This window comes from Octodon degus, unplaced genomic scaffold (genome assembly GCF_000260255.1).
Source record: "Octodon degus isolate 3935 unplaced genomic scaffold, OctDeg1.0 scaffold00085, whole genome shotgun sequence".
Lineage (NCBI taxonomy): Eukaryota > Metazoa > Chordata > Mammalia > Rodentia > Octodontidae > Octodon > Octodon degus.
Window position 1 is genome coordinate 3,860,119 of NW_004524661.1, and position 20,638 is coordinate 3,880,756.

Sequence of the window (20,638 nt, forward strand, 5' to 3'; positions counted from 1 at the left end):
AAGAATGATGGATTTAGACAGTGAGGAGAAATGTTTTTGCAATAATGGCTGCTTAGGAGCAGAGAGTCCTTATCCGTTCTTAATAAGTCATCACTAGTGAGCACCTGGTGCTTTCACCATTTTTGCATTTGCTCACACATGCCAGTGACCATACCTGGAGAGATGCACCTGGCATCTGCAGAGATGCACCTGGCACCTGGAGAGATGCACCTGGCCCCTCCCCAGAACTCACACAACCTGGGGGATGGAGAATGGAACAATGGGACCCCTGAGCTGCTCACAGGGTTGGAAGAGTCCTGTGTGTGACACCGTGACAGCACCAGGCTTCAGAAAAAGCTTCCGCTCACCAGCTCAAGCTGCAACTTGAGGGAAACAGAGGTGGGATGCCTCCTTTTGCACGCAGAGCCTACATCCCCTCCATAGTATAACTACTTGCTATAAAGCTGAAAGGTTGGAGAGGAGCAGAGAGATGAGTCAGGCACAATACCTGCCTTCAAAGCACTTCTTGTCAGCCCTCCACCCGGCTCACTCACTGACTGTCATTAAGGGCTTTTTTTCTTGGCAGCGAAGAACCTGAATTAGGCACATTTACAATCATGCAATGTTAAACAAAATATTAATTTCATTGACAATGAAATGATGCCAGCTCACCCTATAAATCAACAACTCATCTCAAATTTCTCCTAGTGTGAAAGCTTTTTGGCTAAGTGGACTGGAAACAGAATATATTCTACTGCTGACTGCAAAGGAGGACTGGCCCAGAAGACTCTTCGATGTCTTTGAATTAGCTTTGCATTTGGAATGGGTTGAATTCTAGGGAAAATACTGTTTGAACAAAGCCCAAATGTCCTGTAATTCACCAGCCCTTTTACATGTAGAGAAAAGCAAAGAGCAAACAGAGATGAGAGAGACATGGAACTATTCCCCAGAGTTTAGGGTAGCAGTTCACACAGTGGAGGCCTGCAAGGTCAAAACTCTTGTCATAAGAATCCTAATGTGTTATTTGCCTTTTTCCCCTCATTCCAGAGGGTACAGTGATATGTGGCATCACAACAGACTGAATACGGAAACAGCTATGGGATTCCAGCTGCCTTAAGCTAGACATTAAAAAGATTTTCAAACATGTAAAAAACACAATGTCACTTTTCCCAATAATAACTTTTTAGAAAACAGAATCTTTTTCATAAAAATTTGTTCTTCTACAACCTAAAATAGGTTTATTATTAGTTTGAAACAGAAAATTAAAGTGAAATACTTTTAAAGATCTTGGTTTGAATTCCTAAAATGTTAGCTATTAATAATATAGCACATATACACAAAAGCTCTTGGGAGCCTCAATATTTTTCAAGAGTGTCAAAGGTCCTGATAGCAGAGAGCTTCCTCACTGCTCGTGTGGTGAGTCCAGAGACGAGGCCTGCAGCCCTTGCACACCTCGTCCGGTGAAAACCTGAAGCCCTCCTCTGGCTTTCATCCAATTTCACTGAGAAAGAAAGGGGGCTTTAGTTTTCTGGTTTGCCCCGCACAGTTCCTGTTTCTACAAATGGATCAATGGATGAATTACCTTCTGTCCACAAGTGCTTCCCTGATTATCTGTCACACTAACCTCAAGGTAGAATCCAGATTCTTCCCAAGTGGTCCAATTCCTCCTAACTCTACTCATATAAAGTATGTGCTCACTAGTTTCCTTTTCAAAGGATTTGGAAGAGGAGGAAGGGAAGTACATAGATGCCAAGCAAACTCTAAACTGAACGTTGGAGCAAGTTTGTGATTCATCCTACAGCATGCTTCTTCTTCCCCAGTGCAAAAGTGAAAGGAAAGGTACAGGGACTTTGATCTTCCACACGCTCCATCGTCCTACACCAACCTTCCTCACTGCCTACATATATGACATAAAAGTGGAGACTTTCTAAGCATTAACAATTTCAACACATGTCTTCTATCCCCATGTCCAATGAGAATTCTGGGATCCCCGTAAATGGACTGCTGGCTGATGGTGCATACTCCAATATGAGCCTGTTCTCCAAGGCTCATTAGAACTTTAAAGATCATCATCTAGTGCTTTTCCATTGTCTAACTTTAACCCTCTATGGTATCATAAAACAAAATTTTGCTTTTGTCCCAGCGTTCCTGAAAGAGAACTAAAATCTTTGTACTGTTTTGAGTGATAAAGGTGCTAAGAACATATTTCATGCTAAGAGGTGACTTGGTGGGCCCGTGGGTGACTACAGGATTGCATGTCATCACCAAGACACAATACTGACAACCACACTTTAAAGGAGGAGAGGTTACTTGGGTTTATGGTTTACAGAGGTTTAAGCCCCTAGTCAGATTGCAGAAGTGGCTTGGCACAGGGGTCCAGCAGAGGAGAGCTACTCGTGTTACAGTGGCCAAGAAGCAGAGCGTGAAGGTAAGAGTAGCACACAAGAACACACCCTTTCCGATAACGCTCCAGTGGTCACCTCCAACTGGACCCTACCTTCTAACAGTAAGTCAGTTACAGCACTCCACAAGGCAATCATTTTGCATATATATAAAACCTTAGAGGACTTTTTCCAAATCTAAACCGTAACAATGGGAGTGGCTCACCAGAAGGACCAAATCTTAACTCAAAGCTTTTAGCAGCAGCCCACAACTTCTTGGGAGGGGAGAGGGGCTGGAGATGGAGTTTAACCACCAATGGTCAGTGATTTTATCATCATGCCTGTGTAAGAAAATCTCCATTAAAACCCTAAATGACAAGGTCTGGGGAGCCTCCAGGTTGTCAAGCACACTGAAATGCCATGACAGAGCATAGAAACTCTGCAGCTCCCGCCCCTTCTACACCTCTTAACCTATGCATCTCTCCCATTTGATTATTCCTGGGTTGCATTCTTTATAATAAACTGATATAGTACTTTCATTAAATCATGGTTTCACTTTCTGAGATGTTGGTTACCCATGTAAATGGTGGTCTGAAAATACTCAATGCAAAATTTGGAAATGAACAATTCATATACTTCAGATTGCATGGCATTCTAAGTTGCATTCTAAGTAATGGAAAGTAAATTATTCCATTGTCCAGTGTCTCTGCCTTATATATCCTACCTATCCATGCATCACTTAGTAGCTATCTCAGTTATTATATAACCTATCATGATGCTGCTATGGCTGTATTCAAGTAGACCATTTACAGTACCCCAATGCTACGCCATGCCACCCCTATGGCATTCACTTGTCATGTAGGCATCATATCATCTTATAGCATCAAAGGTAAGTGTAGTACAATAAAATATTTTGAAAGACCACATTTGTGAAACTTTTCTTATAGTATATTATTAGAATTATAGTAATTATTGTTATTCTTTTACTGTACCTCATTTATAAATTAAACTTTACCACAGGAATGTGTGAAAAAACATAGTATATTAGATTCTATCTTGGCATCTGCTGGTATATTGCAACAGGTCTGCCACTGGTAAGGGGGTCTGCTCTAATAGTGAAGTGTTTCCCTCAGTTCTGTGGCTCACTGAACCTGGACGGACAGGGAGGTTGTGGGCACCTCTTGTGGGTGCCTCATTTGTGGTTAGCATCTGATATGGGTTATTCTTGTGGAAATGCTCCCTTAACCTACAGAATCTGTGCTAATTCTGGGTAGAGTCAAAACTGAATTAAATTTCAGCATAATCAGCTGGGGATGGAACTGGTTTGCATCAGAGGGAAATGCATCATTTCATTTGGAAAACCCTCCCACATTTCTTCTATATTTCTCTTTTCCAAAAATCTTAATTCTTCTTTTGATGATTACATCTCTGTACCAAGAGATAGGCCTCCAATTTTGGGATATATTTAGCTAATCACTTCCCATACATGAACTGTCATCTGTAATGTAATAAAAACTAACATTTATTGAACACCTGTATGCCGGGACCTGGGCCAAGCCTTTCTCTGTATGGTTCACTTAACACCAACAGCATCTTTTGAGGTTATTATTAGTATCTCCATTTTATTGATGAGATAACTGAAGTGTAGAGAAGGGATTTAACTTGCCCAGGTGAAAAGTTAGTAAACAGTAAGCTGGGATTTCATTCTAAACAATATGGCGTGAGAGTTCAGTATAGCTCTCTAACCACAGGGAACCTTGTCCCATGTCTCTATTCTGTATCAATAGTAAGAAGTTCAGAGACTGTTAGATGCCTCTACAGACCTTGTCACGGAGGCAAGGTTCTCTCTCAATCCCCTCTGAAAAGTTCAGAGATGGGCTGACGCTCAAGAGTAAGCATCTGAAATGTAGACACTGACAGCGCAAATGTGACCCAGCTAAAGTCCTCCTGGGTGCAGAATCTCCACCCTAGAGCCCATCAAAAGTCCTCCTGGCACTGAGGTATTTCCAGTCACAACAATCCTTGCACAAATGGCCACTCTAGTAAAAAGCAGACAAGGGAAGGTCTGATATGCCTCTATCCTGGTGACCCCTGCCCTCTCCTTCTGACTCCTGCTTTCTTTTCCCATTGTTGCCTAAGCATGAGTTTATTGGCCTAGAATTCTAGAATTTCTCAAAGTGTTAACAGCCTATTCCTTTAAATATAATTTTAGAGTCTTCTCTCACTATCACTAGCAAAAATTGGACCATGTAAGTAACACTTTAGTGTTTAACTAAACTTTGTGTGACTATGCCGGCCATTATCCCTTAATCTCCTCTGTTGGTTCTTGACCTCCCTTGAAGTTGAAATTCCCTCAGCTACAAGGCAGAAACCCACTGATATGGAGCAGCAGCACTGATATGGAGCACGAAGCTCCCAATCTCATGCAACCTTGTTGGCCATGCTGGACCTTGTCTTCCATTTCTCAGACCTCCCACCTTGTAAGAAAGCCAGGAGCATAGCAAGCAAGAGGGGGGTTTTGTTGCTCTTCCACAGGCCATTTGTCCAATAGGGAAGCCATAGATCTGTCTTTTCTATCAAAAGACATAAATAGGAGAGCCTCCATCTTAGACTCTAGCCTACCCGAGGGGACCCACATCTCAGACTGAGATTAAGGGGAACACCAGGAAACATAGCTGTGGACCTAAGATAGCTTATCAACAGCCAAGGACTTTCTGTTGCCAATAGTCTCTTCCTTCCCTTCAGAAATCCTTCAGATCCTTCTCTGTGCCACTTACACTGGTCAACCACAATAGATTGTACGTCTTGAATTCAGTCAACAGATTTAAAGCATAGCTGCTTCCCAGGCAGTTAGGGCTTAAAAGCCCCTCTTCCCATGAATTGGGGTGCTGATTCCTTAGGTCTGAATGCACTCATGCCCTTGAGAAATAAACTTTAAATCCGTCTTGTTGAGTGCTCTGCCTTGCTGTCTGAGCACATTTTTTCCAGCACTGACAATTTGAGTCTGAGGGCTTCTTTCCAACACCAATCAGACTGGTCATTATTTATTCTCACTCTCTCTTAGAACATCTTTTAAAGGGCTTTTTCTCATTCTTATGATGTTGAGGCTACATCTTAGTGCAATAAGCCATAATTCTTATGGCCCTCAACTGTTTTTGTATTTGTCCTTGGAGAGAGCACCAGCTGGGAAGCACACTCAGAAAACAGCAATTCAGATCTGCCTTGCCTATGACCTTGGCCAGTTTATTTAATCTTCCTGAGTCTCACTTCCTTCAATTGGAAAATGAGAGTAACTTCATTTGTTTAATAGGGTGCTTGTGATGATTCAGTGCAGTAACGAGCTGAAGCACTCGGTGCAATGGCTGGTGCATGAAACACGCTCCACAGATGAGTACTCTCTCTTGGAGCAAGGGGATCTCCTTCCACCGAGGACATACGCTCTTCTGTTGGGAGCTCCAAGACTCCAAATGGCCACATTTTTCTCACTAGCAAATTCCTACCTTCTTTTTACTATGAACCAGGACAACCTAGTTTCTCTCTTTCTCTCAAACCATTTCTAGTTGTACTGTACCTTACTTAAACTTTTTCTGCAACCTAGAGCTACCTGTCTTTGCTTCCAGCTTTATAAATCTGCCTATTCAAACCTGGTTCTTGAGGAAAAGCAGTCCTCTCCATAAGGACCACGTCTTTGTCTTGTCAGGCCATCTCGAGGATCAAAGGAATGGTATCCTTGAAGGGGCACATCATGGGAGACTCATCACCCATAACAACAATGGGTCCAGCCAGAATAATCTTCCCAGTGTGAGATAGGCAAATCCCCTGGCCCAGAAATCGGACTTAATTGGAAATTAAATTGCATTTCCATGCCAACTGCAGGATGCCTACATCCACAGCTAATTTATCAGGGTAATACCTTATCTGGAGGGAACCCCTGGGAACACAGTGGCTGCCTCAGCAAAACCACAAGTTCATACCTGATAAAAAGAATTTCCTTTGCAGCCCAACCTCGGCCCTTCAGATTCCTCATTTTGGTTTTCACGTGTTTACTGGCTGCCTCCTCTCTGCTGGCTGTGAGCCAGGACCCAGAGACATGGAGATCAGGGGGACTTGGAACCGCATTTTAGTAGCTTATGGGTCAGAGGCAGAAAGAGAACTGAACAAGCAAAAGATTCCAAAGCCACAGCACTGCTCTCAGATATCCAGGGCTGAGAGCAGTTTAGAAAGACTGAAAGTTTAATGAATAAATTTATGTTAAAATTTTGATTTCTCTGTTGAATACTGATGCTAATAGTTCAAATCAATCAAGGTTGTGCCAGTCTCTTCAACAAATCCTTTCACGCTGTCATTCTACCCCCAGGATACTTTAGGAAATAATTAGATTTTCATTATCTCCAGTGATGAAGAAGTTGGATGTCCCTGGGAAGCAGCCTTGAAGGATGGATGGGCTGGACCTCTAGCCTCTCCTACCCCTCTGCTTCCTGACCACTACGGGCAAGCAGATTTGCTCTATCATGCTGTGATGGCCAGCCTTGCCTCAGGCCCATAGCCACAAGGCCGGGTGACCAAAACCTCTGAATCCATGAGCCAAAGTTGTTTAAGTTAGGATTTTATGTCAGCAACAGAAAGCTGGCGTAATTACAGCTCTGCACTTGGTCTTGGAGGCCACTGCTCTCTGGCTTTGCATGTGACCTCAGCAAGTTGCTCAACTTCTCCAAACCTCAGCCTGGGAATTAGAATAGCTGACTCAAGGACAGGGGTAGACAAAAGGTAGGGGATCTTTGTGAAGTGCTGGAGGATGAGGAGCCCTCAATAAACTGCATCAATTACCACTCCTCTGGTGGCTGCTGTTGCATTTAGAATGGCAGGCTGCTCTTCTGGACTTCCGAGGTGTGGATAGAGTTCATCAGCACCGGGATGCCACAAACCATTCTGCAATCCAATATGCCTCATGGCTTAGAAACATCCCAGGCTGCTGGTGACAGCTACTTCCAAGCTGATGTTGCAGATCCCCAGCAGCAAGCCTGGGCTTGGCTCCGCCCACCAGCACAGAGGGCTTGAAAAATGCCACGCAAAATGGCCAAGGTTAATCAAAAAATTACAAAAAGAAAACTGGATAGGTGAACCCCAAATTCTTAGATCCAAACCCCAGAGTCATATCCCTACTGACCCTGGCTCAATTTTATGCCTAAGTAACCTCATCTTAGCAAGAAATGAAATGTGGCCATAATAAATTACAACTGGAAACGCTTGCTGGCTTTCCTGTTTTAGTCCTCCTCACAGTCTTGGCTTTGGGGCCAACTCTCCTATCCTTTTTGTTGTTTCACTGTAAAAAGTGACCTGTTTGTAATGCTTTGGGGTATAGCTGGGAAGCTCAGCTCTCAGGGCCCCTCCCCTGAGCTGTGTGCCTCTTCAGCCTGAACGGAAGCCTTGAAACCCTGATTTCTGAAACAAGAATATGTGTTGTCTTTTCACTTGACGGGGAAAGAATCAGCACTGTCTCCATTGCCTTCTTATCTCAGAACAGACTTTAGAAATGGATGGGGCATAATAAGGAATGGAGAGTGAGTGCTGGGATTAGGCAACAGCCCAGGCTTTGAGTGCTGGCCCTTTCCCCGTTGGCTGAGGGCTACCAACCCAGAGCCTTCTCCTTTGTGCAGTTCAGGTCTCTGTGAGTGGGGCCAATGAGGCTGAGGATTTTCATGCATGTTAAATAAAATGAGCAAAAAAAAATGATGTGTGTGGCATGCATAAAGCAATCCTGGGCATGCCGCAGGGGCCATGGTCATGCTACAATTAGTGTTATGAAACCTTAAAATTCCAATTCTGAAAAGAACTCTTTTGAATCGGCAATTTCCTCATATTAGAGATGAAACCATAGAGCTGAGAAGAGAAGCCCTGCTAGGTGTAACAGACCGAATATTTGTGTCCCCGAAGTTTACATGTTGATGTCCTAACTCACTTTGAGATGGAATTTGGAGAGGGCATCTTTGGGAGGTGACTCACACAGGAAGGTACAATCCTCATGAATGGGATTAGAACCCAAGACCAGGTACTTCCCTGCACTCACAGGGCTGGGAAGAGCTACCCTTGCCTCTCTTGCTCCCCACTTGGCGCTCCCCTAGCTTTCCATTCCTTTTTGTTGAGAAGTTTGTTAAAAATTATTTTACCAGCTAGGTCTCTTCAGAACAATCTCCTGTCATTCAGCAGACCGTGACCAGTCTGTTAAGGTTAGTTTGTGTCTAGGTGTCCCCCCAAAGCCTCACACAGTCTGGGGGCAGCTTCTGGAGTTTGTGATTGATTACTGTGGGTGTGGATGCTGCACCTGCCCTGAGGCAGGTAATTTGCATTTCAATGTAAGGAGGGAAGAGAAGCCAGCTGCTTGAGCTGCTGCTACTCCTCCCTTGATCTCTGCTCTTTGCTTGCTCCATTAAAGATTGTTCCCTGCCATGTGCCACTCTGCTTTGGACCCCACTGAGTATGGACTGAAACCTCCAGTAACTGTGAGCCAAATAAACCTTTGCTTCCTTCATTTTGAGTGTCGGGTATTTGTCCCAGCAATGAGAGAACAGTAACTAAGACACAGTCCAAGAAGATAGCACTACTTGAGATAAAGAATGAGAGTCATGGGAAACAGGATGGCCACAGTCATGTCACCCAACAGCCATCGCAGACAGGTGTGTAGGGGGCAGGGCACTGCCCAACACAGAATGAGCTCTGTGCTTGTGAGGGATCGACCCCAGTGGCGCTGCCTTCTTCTAGGGCAGCTGTAACAAGTGATTTTTTTCATAAGGAAACACTGGGCAGCACACCATTGGCACTGAGGTACCAGCTGGGAATTATTCAGGAAAGCAATGGCCTATACTGAGGACTTTGGAACCTGTGAGATATTATAATGCCCTCTATCAAGAAAAGGATGTCACATGTCTCCTGGGAAGCCCAGCATGGACTCTGCCTCTTTCTAGAGGAGAAAGCATGCCCACGGTCCCAAGTACCCGCTAGCTCACCATCAACTGGCAGTGGCAGTGCAGAAGTGCCAGCACTAAGGTCACATTTAAGCTGCTCACTCCCCACATCCTGGAACCTCTGAGTGCCAGTTCCCTGCCACACACACACGAAGCTTGGTCACCAAGGCCTTCAGGCTCCTGCTGCCTCTCTGCTCCCAGGTCAGAGCCCACCACGGCGAGGAATACACTCATCCTGGCTTGCCCCAGGCCTACCCAGTGCCTTTTCACCTCAGTCGCCATCCTTGCCCCTGTAACAGGCCCACCGCTGCCTGGGCTGCCCAGCAGCTCTCTAGAGATTTTCATAATTGCACAGTGGGGAACGAGAGGGAAGCGGGGCCTTCTACCACCTGCCACAGCTGCCCCCTTCCAGGTCTCCCAGATAACCCCCAGTCTCTCTCCTAGAAAGCCCCGATTCCAGGAGGAATAATTTGTTCAGGGCTGCTTATCCCCACACTGCTGTGCTGACATCCTATTAACTTTAGGACCACGGGGAGCGGCTAGTTTGCTCCAAATTAAAAGTAGCTGAAAACAGGCCCCTCCAGCAGGCAGGAGGATATGTGGGCTATGATAGCACAGCACAGGGAGGGGTGAAGCCACCAGTCAGGTCTTAATAAGCCTATTGAAGCCCTGCAGTCCCTCGTCCTACCATGGTGACCCTCTTCCTCAGCCTTCTTAGGACTGCCTCTCCCACAAACCTTCCTAAGAGCTGTTAATCCCTCAAGGCAGAGGTGGTAATGTGATATAGCCCTGGAAGAAGCAGGGTGCAGGGAAAGAAAGCACAGCTCTGGAACCGGACAGGCCTGGGTTTGAATCCTGCCTGCTCAAGCAGAGTGGTCTGGGGCAAGTCATTTCCTGTCTGACTTGTTTCCCTCCTACAAAATGGGGATTAGTACACCCATATTACGCGGCTGCTGGAGGTGTAAGATGTGTGAAGATGAATGAATGTATGACATACACACAACCCCGCACATCACACCTGCTCAGAAAAAGTGCACAAACCCACCTCTCTCTTCTCATGTACTTCAGCTCGGCCTGGTAGTTAGGAGACACGAAGCCCAGTTGAAAGAAATGAGGCTACATCTACTAGGTTTTCTTCTTGGCTTAGATCTAGACAAGCTGCTGCAGTAACTTTGTCCCAGCCACAGCCAGTCACCTCAGTGACAAGGTCTGTAATTGAAAATTTGTCAGGAGCTGAGACGGTGCCTTTTCTCTAGCTGTCCGTGTGTTTCTCAGCGGTCCACCACAGAATGCGAGCCCCGCACAGAGAGTTACCACGCGGAGATGGTCTCTTGTGCACCAGTCTCAAGCCTGAGAGCGCAGCATGCTGGACAGGGACAAATAAAAGCTTTTCCCGCTCCACTATGTCAGCTTGTGTGACCTAGGCCTTTTTGGTGCCTTGTCTTTAAAAAAAATTTCGTCGGTATACTTTCAATATACATAACAATCACATTTATCATAGGGAATTTGTACTTGTGCATGATATATTTTGATGCTCCTTTTTCCCCCCATTCCCGACTCCTTCCTGCAAACTTCCTTGCCCTCTTTATTTACAAAAGCTTTGTTTCCATTTTCCTGTTTATTCTCTTTTTTCCCTTCTTTCCCTCTTCCTTCCTTCTTCTTCTTCTCATGTGAACATTTTCTTCATTTACCATCAATTTTGGTCCTTATTTACACTTCCAGTTTCTCACATAAGAGAAACATGGTGCTATTTCAACATATATGTCTGATTTATTTCACTTAAAAGTAAGGTCTCAAGGTGCCTCCATTCCCCTAAAAGTGTTCAAGTTCATCTTCTCTATGACCGAATAGCACTCCACTGTATATATATATATAAAAAAAAAACAACACATTTTCATTATCTGTTCATTGGTTGGTGGGTGTCTGGGTTGCTTCCAAGATTTAGGTATTACAGACTGTGATGCTATAAACACCAATGTGCATACAGCACTGTGGCACGATGTTCTTAACTCTTTGGAGAAGATATCAAAAACTGAGGCAGGCCTGGCCTTCGTAAGCTAGGTCTGCGTGCTCTGGTGCCCATCTGCCTGATTTAACTTTCTGTGTTGAGGTCTGACAGAAGTGATGAGGCAGAGTGACTTAGGTGAGATGGGTTGGGGAGATCAGGGTAAGGGGGACCACAGGCTCTGTCCTGGTCCTCTTTGGCTTTGTCACTCTGCCCAGCCATTAGCCTCCTGCTGGCAACCCACACCACCTATCCATATAGTTGGCCATTAAATGTCCACGGTGCTTACCACTTCCTCCCAGTGTCTGTCTAAACCCTAACCTGAAGGGCAGGAGGTGGCTCTGGTATCTGCAGGACCCACAGAACAATGGAGCTGTGGAAAACTTTGGGAAGAACAAGCAGAGATGAGGAAATCCCACAGGCAGAACACTAGGAAGAGACTCAAGGGAAGTCATCTGACATCCAGTGCGATCATCCTTCCCGTACTTCTCACAAATCTGCAGTCTAGGGGCAGAGAAAACCTCCATCTTCTGCTAGGATGAACATGAAGTCAGTGCCCATCCTATCTAGCTGAAGCCACCATGATTCCATTTGGAGTTCTTAAAGGTAAAAAGAGCATCCGCTTTGGAGCCAGACCTGGCTTTTGATCCAAATCCTCAGATTCATTCAGTCTTAGCCCATTCGGGGGACCCTAACTAAATACCATAGATGGTGGTGTCTAAGAAACGTACTCTTACAGTTCTGTAAGCTGGAAATTCAAGAGTGGGGTACTGGAATGGCAGGGTTTTCTTGGGGATCATCTTTCTTTCATGCAGAAAGCCATACTCTGGCTGTATTCTCACGGTGAAGAAAGAACACGCTAACTCTCTGGGCCCATTCTGCCACACTCTCACGGGACCACGCGGCCTGCCTGAACACCAGTTTCCTTACCTGTCTCAATGTGACTGCCACCTCTTCTTCCAGGGCCGGGAGTAGGGTAGGATGAGGCAGGGAGAGGGGCAGTGAGGGAACAGCACTACAGAGACTCACCCTCAGGCCCTGTAAGCATGTGGCCATCTGCCTGCCAACAGCCAGCTCTCACTGGCACTATCCTCATTAAGTAAAAAAACACGCATGCGCAATTGGTGTCACTAGGATTGCCAACCAAAAGCGAGCCTAGGCATGGGGAGCTTTTGAAAATCACTCAGCCTCATGTAGCCGGTAGACAGCAGAGCTGGGACTCAAGTCCAGCTGGCCCAAGGACAAAGCCCTTCCCTGGGTCCAAGGTCAGTCCTTTGAGGACTTTGAACGGGGTGCAGAGAAGGCAAGAGGAACAGGATGTTTCCAAGAGGTCTGCGGCAGGTCCTGCCTTGCACAGAGAGGACCGCCCTGGGCTGCATGCAGAAGGGGGCTGGAGCTGCAGAACTTTGTTCCTGACACAGATCATGGTTCCCAGATTCCCCTCCCCACAGCCTCATGGGTGGCCTGGACCATGCTAGATCTCCCTGATTAGATTCCTCCCTCCTACTTGCTCTAGCTTTGTCATATGCACCTGGGGTAAAAGATTTGTTCCCTACATGCAGGAGTTGGCGTTAAACCTTCCCAGCTGGAGTGGAACAGGTTTCTGGGCTCTTGTTCTCTGGGAGGGCTCAGGGAACTGGCTAGGCAAGAAGAGGAAGAGGTGGGTACCCAGGCCCCCATCTACGCTGGCATCTGAGCCAGGCTGGGCGTCTCCAAAGTTAAACAGCAGGCAAAGGCCTGGCTCTGGAGTCATGCTCTTAGCTCCTAACAAGGAGGGAATTAGGGAAGGAGATGCTTGAGCGGTGAATCTTGGATCCAGGCAGGTTCTTGAGAAAGCAAGCAGGGCAGAAGGAAGCAAATGGTTGAACATCATCCAGTAACTCTACAGCTTCCTAAAGGGTTCTTGAGGGACTGTGGTGGACACTGAGGAAATGAGTAACTGGTCACGGGGACCCCTGCCCTGAGTGCCCAACCCCTCCCTTGTCCAGAGTATCAGCTTTAATAGCAGTCATATCAACTGACATGCCCTGAGTATAACGCACGAGATGATGGTTGATGCTTTGCTGGGTATGGGAGCTTTCTGGGCAGCATCACTAGTCCTCTCTCCCACGCATATTTACTAAACACTGTCTGGACTCTCTCCAGCTCTACAGAAGCTGTGTCTGTGGCCAGAAGTGGGCCTCCAGCCACACACAGCATTCAGAACTCTTCTAAGCTGAAACACACCCCAAGAGGGAGGCTGGGCGGGTGGGCTTCTGGTAACATCTAGGACACAGGGAGTGTTAGAATCTCAATCCTACATGATAAAGATAAGGTGGGTGCTATGATCCATTTTATTGGTTAGGAAACTGAAGTCAGAGAGGTAAGGTCCCACACAGCTATCTTTGAGGGATCTGGGATTTCCCAGTACGGCTTCCATTGCATTTGTGGCTCGCAATATTTTTAACTTTTGTTTAAGTTTTGAATCACAGTCTCACTGTTAGCCAGGATAGCTTCAAACTCATGGACTCTAGTTATCCACCTGTGTCAGCCCTGAGTAAGTAGGAGGACAGGAGCACACCTACTACAATTGGTTCGGAGGATTTTTTTAATCAAAAGAAATTCTTAAAATTGGGTAGAAACTCAATATATAAAATAAATTCAGAGTTTCATGGGTAGAAATGAGGATACCAGAAGCCCACCTGCCTAGCCTCCCTCTTGGGGTGTGTTTCAGCTTAGAAGAGTTCTGAATGCTGTGTGTGGCTGGAGGCTTACTTCTGGCCACAGACACAGCTTCTGTAGAGCTGGAGAGAGTTCAGACAGTGTTTAGTAAATATGCGTGGGAGAGAGGACTAGTGATCTTGCCCAGAAAGCTCCCATACCCAGCAAAGTATCAACCATCGTCTCAAGCTACTGGCTGGCATCTCTGTCATGCAGTGCATTTTGTTCCCTTAACACTGCTGGTAACGCACCTGCTCTGATCTGAGTTCCAAACTCTCAGCTCTGGCTACAGTGTGGGTGAAATGTGTGATCGCACCTCATAGTGCCTAAGGGAGGTCAGCCATTGGCACAAAGGCTCTGGGAACAACCAGGAATCACAAATTCTGATCAAAGCCAGGAAAGAAAAGCTCAACATCAGCAGAGCCTGATGACAGAGAGACCTGAACTGATGATCTCTGCAGTGTGACACCAATGAAAAATCTGGGCCACCAGGGACCTTAAAGGAATGCAGAAGGGGTGCTGGCATCAGGGAGAGGTCACCAAGGGAGAGGGAGGAGTGGTCTCAAACCTTCCTTGTTTCTCAGCTATTCCCCAAAGCAACAAGAAATAAAAACCTGCTCACAGGACCAAAAGAGGTACCTGGGATGATAGCTTTGACTCTCCAATCCTGAAAGGAGGAAGAAAAATCCTTTGGAAAGCTGGGAACACTACAATCCTAAAACTCAGTGCAATGAATAATGGATAAAGGATATCACAATTAAAGCCAGAAATCACCAAGCAATCATAATGCATCCATGTAGGATGGAATCTAAATCCACCTTGGGGAAGTCCACACATCGGAAAGCTTTTCCTGGACTCCATGGAGAACTTTCTCAGCTACTCTCCTATGGGCCTGGCCCATAGGTCATCATTTATTTCACAAATATTCAGCAACCACCTAGGTTGGAAAGAATACCAATTACCCTGCACATGCCTGGTACAGAGCCAGGGCTGTGTAAACACTTGGTCCCCTTCGTGGTGGAGCTGAGGCCAACGGTATGGAGGCAGTAACAACATGAGCTTTCCCTTCTGCCAGTGTCTGCCACCTCCCGAACCCTGGCTTCAGGAAAGCTGGTGCTGAAGCAGGTCTGGGCATTTTGCCCCCACAGTGGTTCCCCACAGAACCTCTTCCATGTCCTATGCATCCTAGTTTCTGGGATTCAGAGCAGGCAGGCGATGGCCTGTCCCTCCAGCTGGTTTTTCTGCAGAGGTTGACATTCCAAAGCTGCAATCTATACAAACATCAACCTCTTTTCCCCTGCCCAGTCTGGGCTTTTCTCTCATCTCAGCTTAGAGGCTACATTTTAAAGGAGTCCCTCAATCTGCCTGGGAAGCTTTTTTTGTTCCTGCTGGTCCCCAAGTGCCTGCACCCTGGTGTCTGCTGGGATCTCCCAGTTACGTCCATGTATTAGAGCAGTGCCTCCAGTCTGCGTCCTGTGTGCTTCCTGACATCCTGCTTCTGTCTTCTTCATTCAGGTGTCCAGCATCTGGCAACAAGCTCAGTATGCAGGAAGTGCCCAAAAATAAATGTGGAGGAAAATGACATAGGAAATACACAGAAGACATATCTTTGTGCTCATTTAGTCATATAGCTACGTATCTTCTCTCTCTCTCTCTCTCTCTCTCTCTCTCTGTCTGTCTGTCTGTCTCTGTCTCTGTCTCTGTCTCTGTCTTTGTCTCTGTCTCACACATGCATGCACATCATCCTCTTTGGACACACAGTCTCCCTGGCTGACTCCCTTTCTCACCAGCATCTGTCTTGTTGCATAATGTCCTGCTGCGATCGCAGGCCCCTTTTGAGGCTACAGACCCACCTGCAGGGAGCTGAGCTCAAGATCTTCTGACCCCTGCCCTGCATGGAGAATGGGCCTGGGTCACACACTGAAGACCTACGCCATCTCAGCCCCTGACCCCTCCTGACATCTGGTCATCCCCACAGACAGTCTGCAAAGGGATTTTATGCCTAGACTTCCCTGAACTCTACAACAGTGCTTGGAGGTAGGTAGGCAGGAGGAAATGGACTCAGGAAATGAGGTAATGGACAGATGAAAAACCTGAGGCTATTGCTTTCCCAGGTAGCAAAGGCAGAACCAAGCCCTGTGTTTCCTCCATCTGGGCCACAGCTCTTTGTGGTGGACGGCTGGGAAGTGGAGATTGGGTTGAATACTATTCCTCACCCTATACCCCAGAGGTCTTGATATCTATGACACAGGAAGAAAAGCCTCTGAGGATAAACTGGGGAACTTTGTGAAACCTCCCAGCCTCCTGCTCACTCCTCCTGCAGGAAGCAAAGCCACTGAAAGTTGCTGCCACTAAGCCTGACTGTCACCCATTCATCACATTCCATCCTGGAATTATTCTGCCAGGCAGCCTGACCCCTAACACTAGATGTTCAGTCCACCTGGCAATCCTGACGGGGCCACATCCTACTTCAGAAAGATACTAGAGAAAGAACAGGAATGCCAAAATGGTCTGAGAAAGGAGATAAGCAACATTTTCCCACTAGCCCATGTATCCCCTACCACACAATGCCACAGTACCACAGTACCACACAAAGTACCATAGGCTGCAGCACCTGGGAAGCCAGAAATCTGAGCAGGGCTGGGAGAGCTCGCCACCCTCCACCTTTACCTTCTTCCATTATTATTTTTCAAACTCCTAATCAAGGGTTTGTTCGCTTTCTTCCCTGAATATTCTACCTGTCACTTCCAATGGCTCTCCCCGCATGGATGCATTCTTTCTGAAAGCATGAATATTTAAAGGCATTTTTTTTTCAGCTACTGGAACCACACATCATGCAGCTGCTTTCCCTTCAAATTTATCTCCAGAAAGTTTGTCTGGGTCTCTCCGCATGCCCCGTCCTTTGAATAGGCTGCAGACCCTGCTCAATGTACATGCAGCCCTAATTTTGGTTTACAGCCACCTTCTCTGGGAGTGTACAGAGTTAATCTGGCAAACTGCCTGCCACCCCAGTTCTTAGAGAAGCAGGAAAATCAAGCATCAACACCAGCATGAGATCCAAGAAGGCAGAATGATGAACAAAGTCCCCACAGCACAAGACCCTGCAGTCCCACGAGAAAGGGCTCTGGGCGTGTGATTGCAGAGCTGATCCGGATTCTGGATTTGCCAGTGCGGTAGATTCCACCCCCACCACCCCCTCCAGTGGGCCCTCTCTGGCATCTCTGCTGTGCAGAATGACTCCAGCCCACTGCATCAAATCTGTCTTATCAACACGACCCAATACTCTGTGGAAACTTCTTGAAACTCTAGTCATGCTAAGTCACTTCCTGAGCTCTGGAAAGGGTTCTGCTCCTTTACCTGCCTGTAACCAATCAGCCACACACCACCAACTCCTTTTCTAAAGTTCCAGGCAATTATAGCCGGCTGAGCTCCCTGGCGGGGTGCCCGCCTTCTCAGAGCCAGGACCCAGGTTGTCAGCAACCTCAAATCCCTGCCACCAATTTCCCTTACGCTCCTCTGAGACTGAGGCGCACCAAAATGACCACTGTACCCACACCTAGGCAATGTGACCAGCCGGACCACATCAAGACAGAAAAGGAGAGTCAAGGCCAGTCTTCCTACCTTTGCTGAGAGTCCCAGTGATGAGCTTAAAGACGGTCTGAGCAAATTTCACAAATCCAAGCTTGCATCTCTTAGAGCAGCCGCTCATGGTGGCAGAGGGGAGGCAGGTGCTGCTGTCAGTGTCCAAGAGGGACAGCACCCACCTCGCGTGCTTGGATAAGCCCTGAGAGATGGGTGCACCCCAGAAGTCAGGCTCCCAGCACAGCACAGCTGCCTCTGCAGCAAGTCCAGCTTCTGCATCCAGAGAGCCTGCAGGGCAAACTCTCCCTCTCTCTCTCTCCACCCCCTGCTGCTGTCCACTCAAGTCCTCACCACGGGAGAACCTTGGGCTGCCAGGGCCGGGACAGCACTGCCAGGGCACCAGGCTCTCCTGGAGACCGGAGGATGGGAGTGAAATTGAGCAGAGCAGAGAGGGAGGAGCTGGAGCCCTCCCAGGCTTTGCTGACTGTCTTTCCTACATGGCAGCAGTAATGTAGCAATTAATACTCCAGTCAGAAGAGGAGGGGCCTGCTACACAGAAAACTCAGCCCTACAACCTCCGCGCTCACTCTCCCGCTTTTTCCTTCCCGGTTAATCTAATAGATCAATTCGCTGTGCTGTGATTGGGATCTGGGAAAACTCCCCACAGAGCAGGAAGCTGCAGCTGGCTCAGCACTCAGTGGAAAGTTTGCAGGCAGCTTTGGGGTGGCCTGGTCTGCATCACAGAGAAGCCAGGCTGAGTCGGGGAGCCCTTGGGGAGCTGGCCGGTGCACACTGCACAGACAGATGGGTCGAGCCTGCTCTGCCCATCCAGCAGCCTGGGCAAGAGCAGCAGGTGTGTCTGCCTCCCTGGTTCACACCCACCAGTGCCGCTGCCTGCCTCCTCCTCCTCCCAGCAGCTCAATCCCGGGCTTTACCCTGCAGAGCTGCAGGAGCCTCTGCTGTCTCATTGGCATGCTCTCAGGCTTTTCTTATTGAGATGGTATTGTTTAGAAATGGCATCAAAGCATGCCTGAGATACAAACAATGTGACTACAGTGCAGTACTCTTTACAGTGGAGCTGCAAAGCCTTAAAAGTGTGTGAAATCCAACTGTGGCTCCGTAGAAGAATGCGATGCAACTCAGTCCCAAGAGTGTGTGGGTTGAAAGGGACCTCAGGAGACACAGCATCGCTCCCCTCCCCCGCAAAGGGTACACTTGGCTTTCTTCAGGGACTCAGAAGGTCCATGTGGGCCATGACCACGGCACCTTAGCTACATACGAACAGCAGTTATAAAATTTGCCTTCATCTGAACCGGATCATGCCTCGGGAAATCTTTCTCTTCACCTTCTCTTCCTGTGATCTGCTTCTCTGGGCTACTCAAGAGGAACAAGTCCCTGAAGAGCTACAGGGTGGAGGCCACGGGTTGACAAAACGCCAGATAATCCAGAACTCACACATACGCTGTCTGGTTTCTTCCCTAGTTTCTGGGAGCCATGGGGAAGAGAGCTGTGAAGCCACGAACCTCTGCCCCCAGAAGGCTCACAAAAAACTCCGGGTCCCAGGATGCCTGGAGGGTGGTCCACAACCACCGAGGCTTTCTCCAAGCTCCAAGACCCCTGGGCTTTGTCAGCATGGTGTGAGTTGCAAAAGTCACAGAAGACCCTGCAGAAAGCCGCTCCCTGTGCGTGATGACGTAAGGCCTAGAACGCTCCCACTGGCCACTCAGTCTTAAGGTAGTGAAGGTCGAAGCTAAAAAGCACATGGAAATATAAACGGCACTTACAGTATATATTTCGCTCATTTATCCACTGCTTACTAAGCTTCTACTGTGTATAAAGGAGGAAATGCAAGTCCATGCTCTACGGCTACTAAACCTGGAGCCTGACGTGCTTGCGGGGAGGAAGCAGCCGAAAACACCCCTCAAGGAGAAGAAGCGAGCGGAAGGAGACTTCAGGAACTTCCGCTCCTTGCATCTGGGTCTCCTATTGGATGGTGTCTTCTAAATCAGGGTCAGTCTCAGCACTCCATTTGTTGACCTACATGCCAATCATCTCCGGACACACTCTCACAGGCCCGCTTAGAAATGTGCCCTACTACAGTCTGACATGTGGATGGTTCATCTCTATCCAGTTGACAATTGAGATCAACCATCTCGCGTGCTCCTTAGCTTTGAGGAGGCCTAAATGAAACTGATGTGCGTATGATAACATCCACGAGGCACACGGTCGAGAGCATCTGCTGCCTCTACGCGTCCAAGCACTGCCACCACCTCTGCTCCCGTCCCCCTAATGACTCTAGGACCTCTGTATTACTGGAAAAGAGACATTTCGCATCAGTCTGCTATCTGGGGCCCGCCTGCTCGCCCAGCCCTCCGCTGGCCAGCAGTTCCTCCACCGGTCTGACAGGAGACAGCTGCAGAGGAGGTGAAGGTTGGGGACATCAAGGTGGCGCTGAGCAGAGATGAATTCACAAAGGAAGAAACAAAACCATTTACTGACGGGAGGGTGAAAAGAGATGAAGCAGCAAAAGCTTCACGACTGTCAGAACTCAGAGGCCAAGCCTCCGTTTTCATCTCCCTGTTGCCAACTCAAACGCTAAGGATTTTGTATCAGTTCTCCTCTGATCATGTGTGTGATGAATGAGTCTTACATGAAGGAGTCAGGCTCAGAGAGGGTGAGCAATATTCAAAATACCACACAGGAAAAGCCCCCTAAATGTGAGCAAGGAGTTCACTGCACCCAGAACATTTCCAGAGAAGAACAGCAAGTTGTACCAGTGTGAGATTTACTATAATTATAGATAATGTAGAGAAGAATCGTTCTCTCCTCCAGGGAGCGTGCTATTCTGCAAATACGGAACAAGTGAGTATTCAGGTAGCACCGGGAAATTAGACTATCAGCGGTCTTCTAATTAGCCAGCCTCTAGGTCACAGATGTGCGTTATCCACGGGAACTTGGGGAGCCAGACTTGTCTCTGCACCTGAAGCCATTCGTGGGCGCTTTCCACACAGCTGGGAAGTAGGGCAGGC

General features: G+C 47.5%; 1 protein-coding gene across 1 annotated transcript in view; it reads right to left on the minus strand.

Moving 5' to 3' along the window:
- Kcnip1 (potassium voltage-gated channel interacting protein 1) overlaps window positions 1–18,096 on the minus strand; it is a 379,146-nt gene extending 361,050 nt beyond the window's left edge. Inside the window, exon 1 of the mRNA XM_004637031.2 lies at window positions 17,649–18,096. Coding sequence (XP_004637088.1) covers window positions 17,649–17,736 — 88 coding nt within the window. The 5' untranslated portion in view covers window positions 17,737–18,096. The remainder of the gene's footprint in view (window positions 1–17,648) is intronic.
- Between the last annotated feature and the right edge of the window lie 2,542 nt (window positions 18,097–20,638).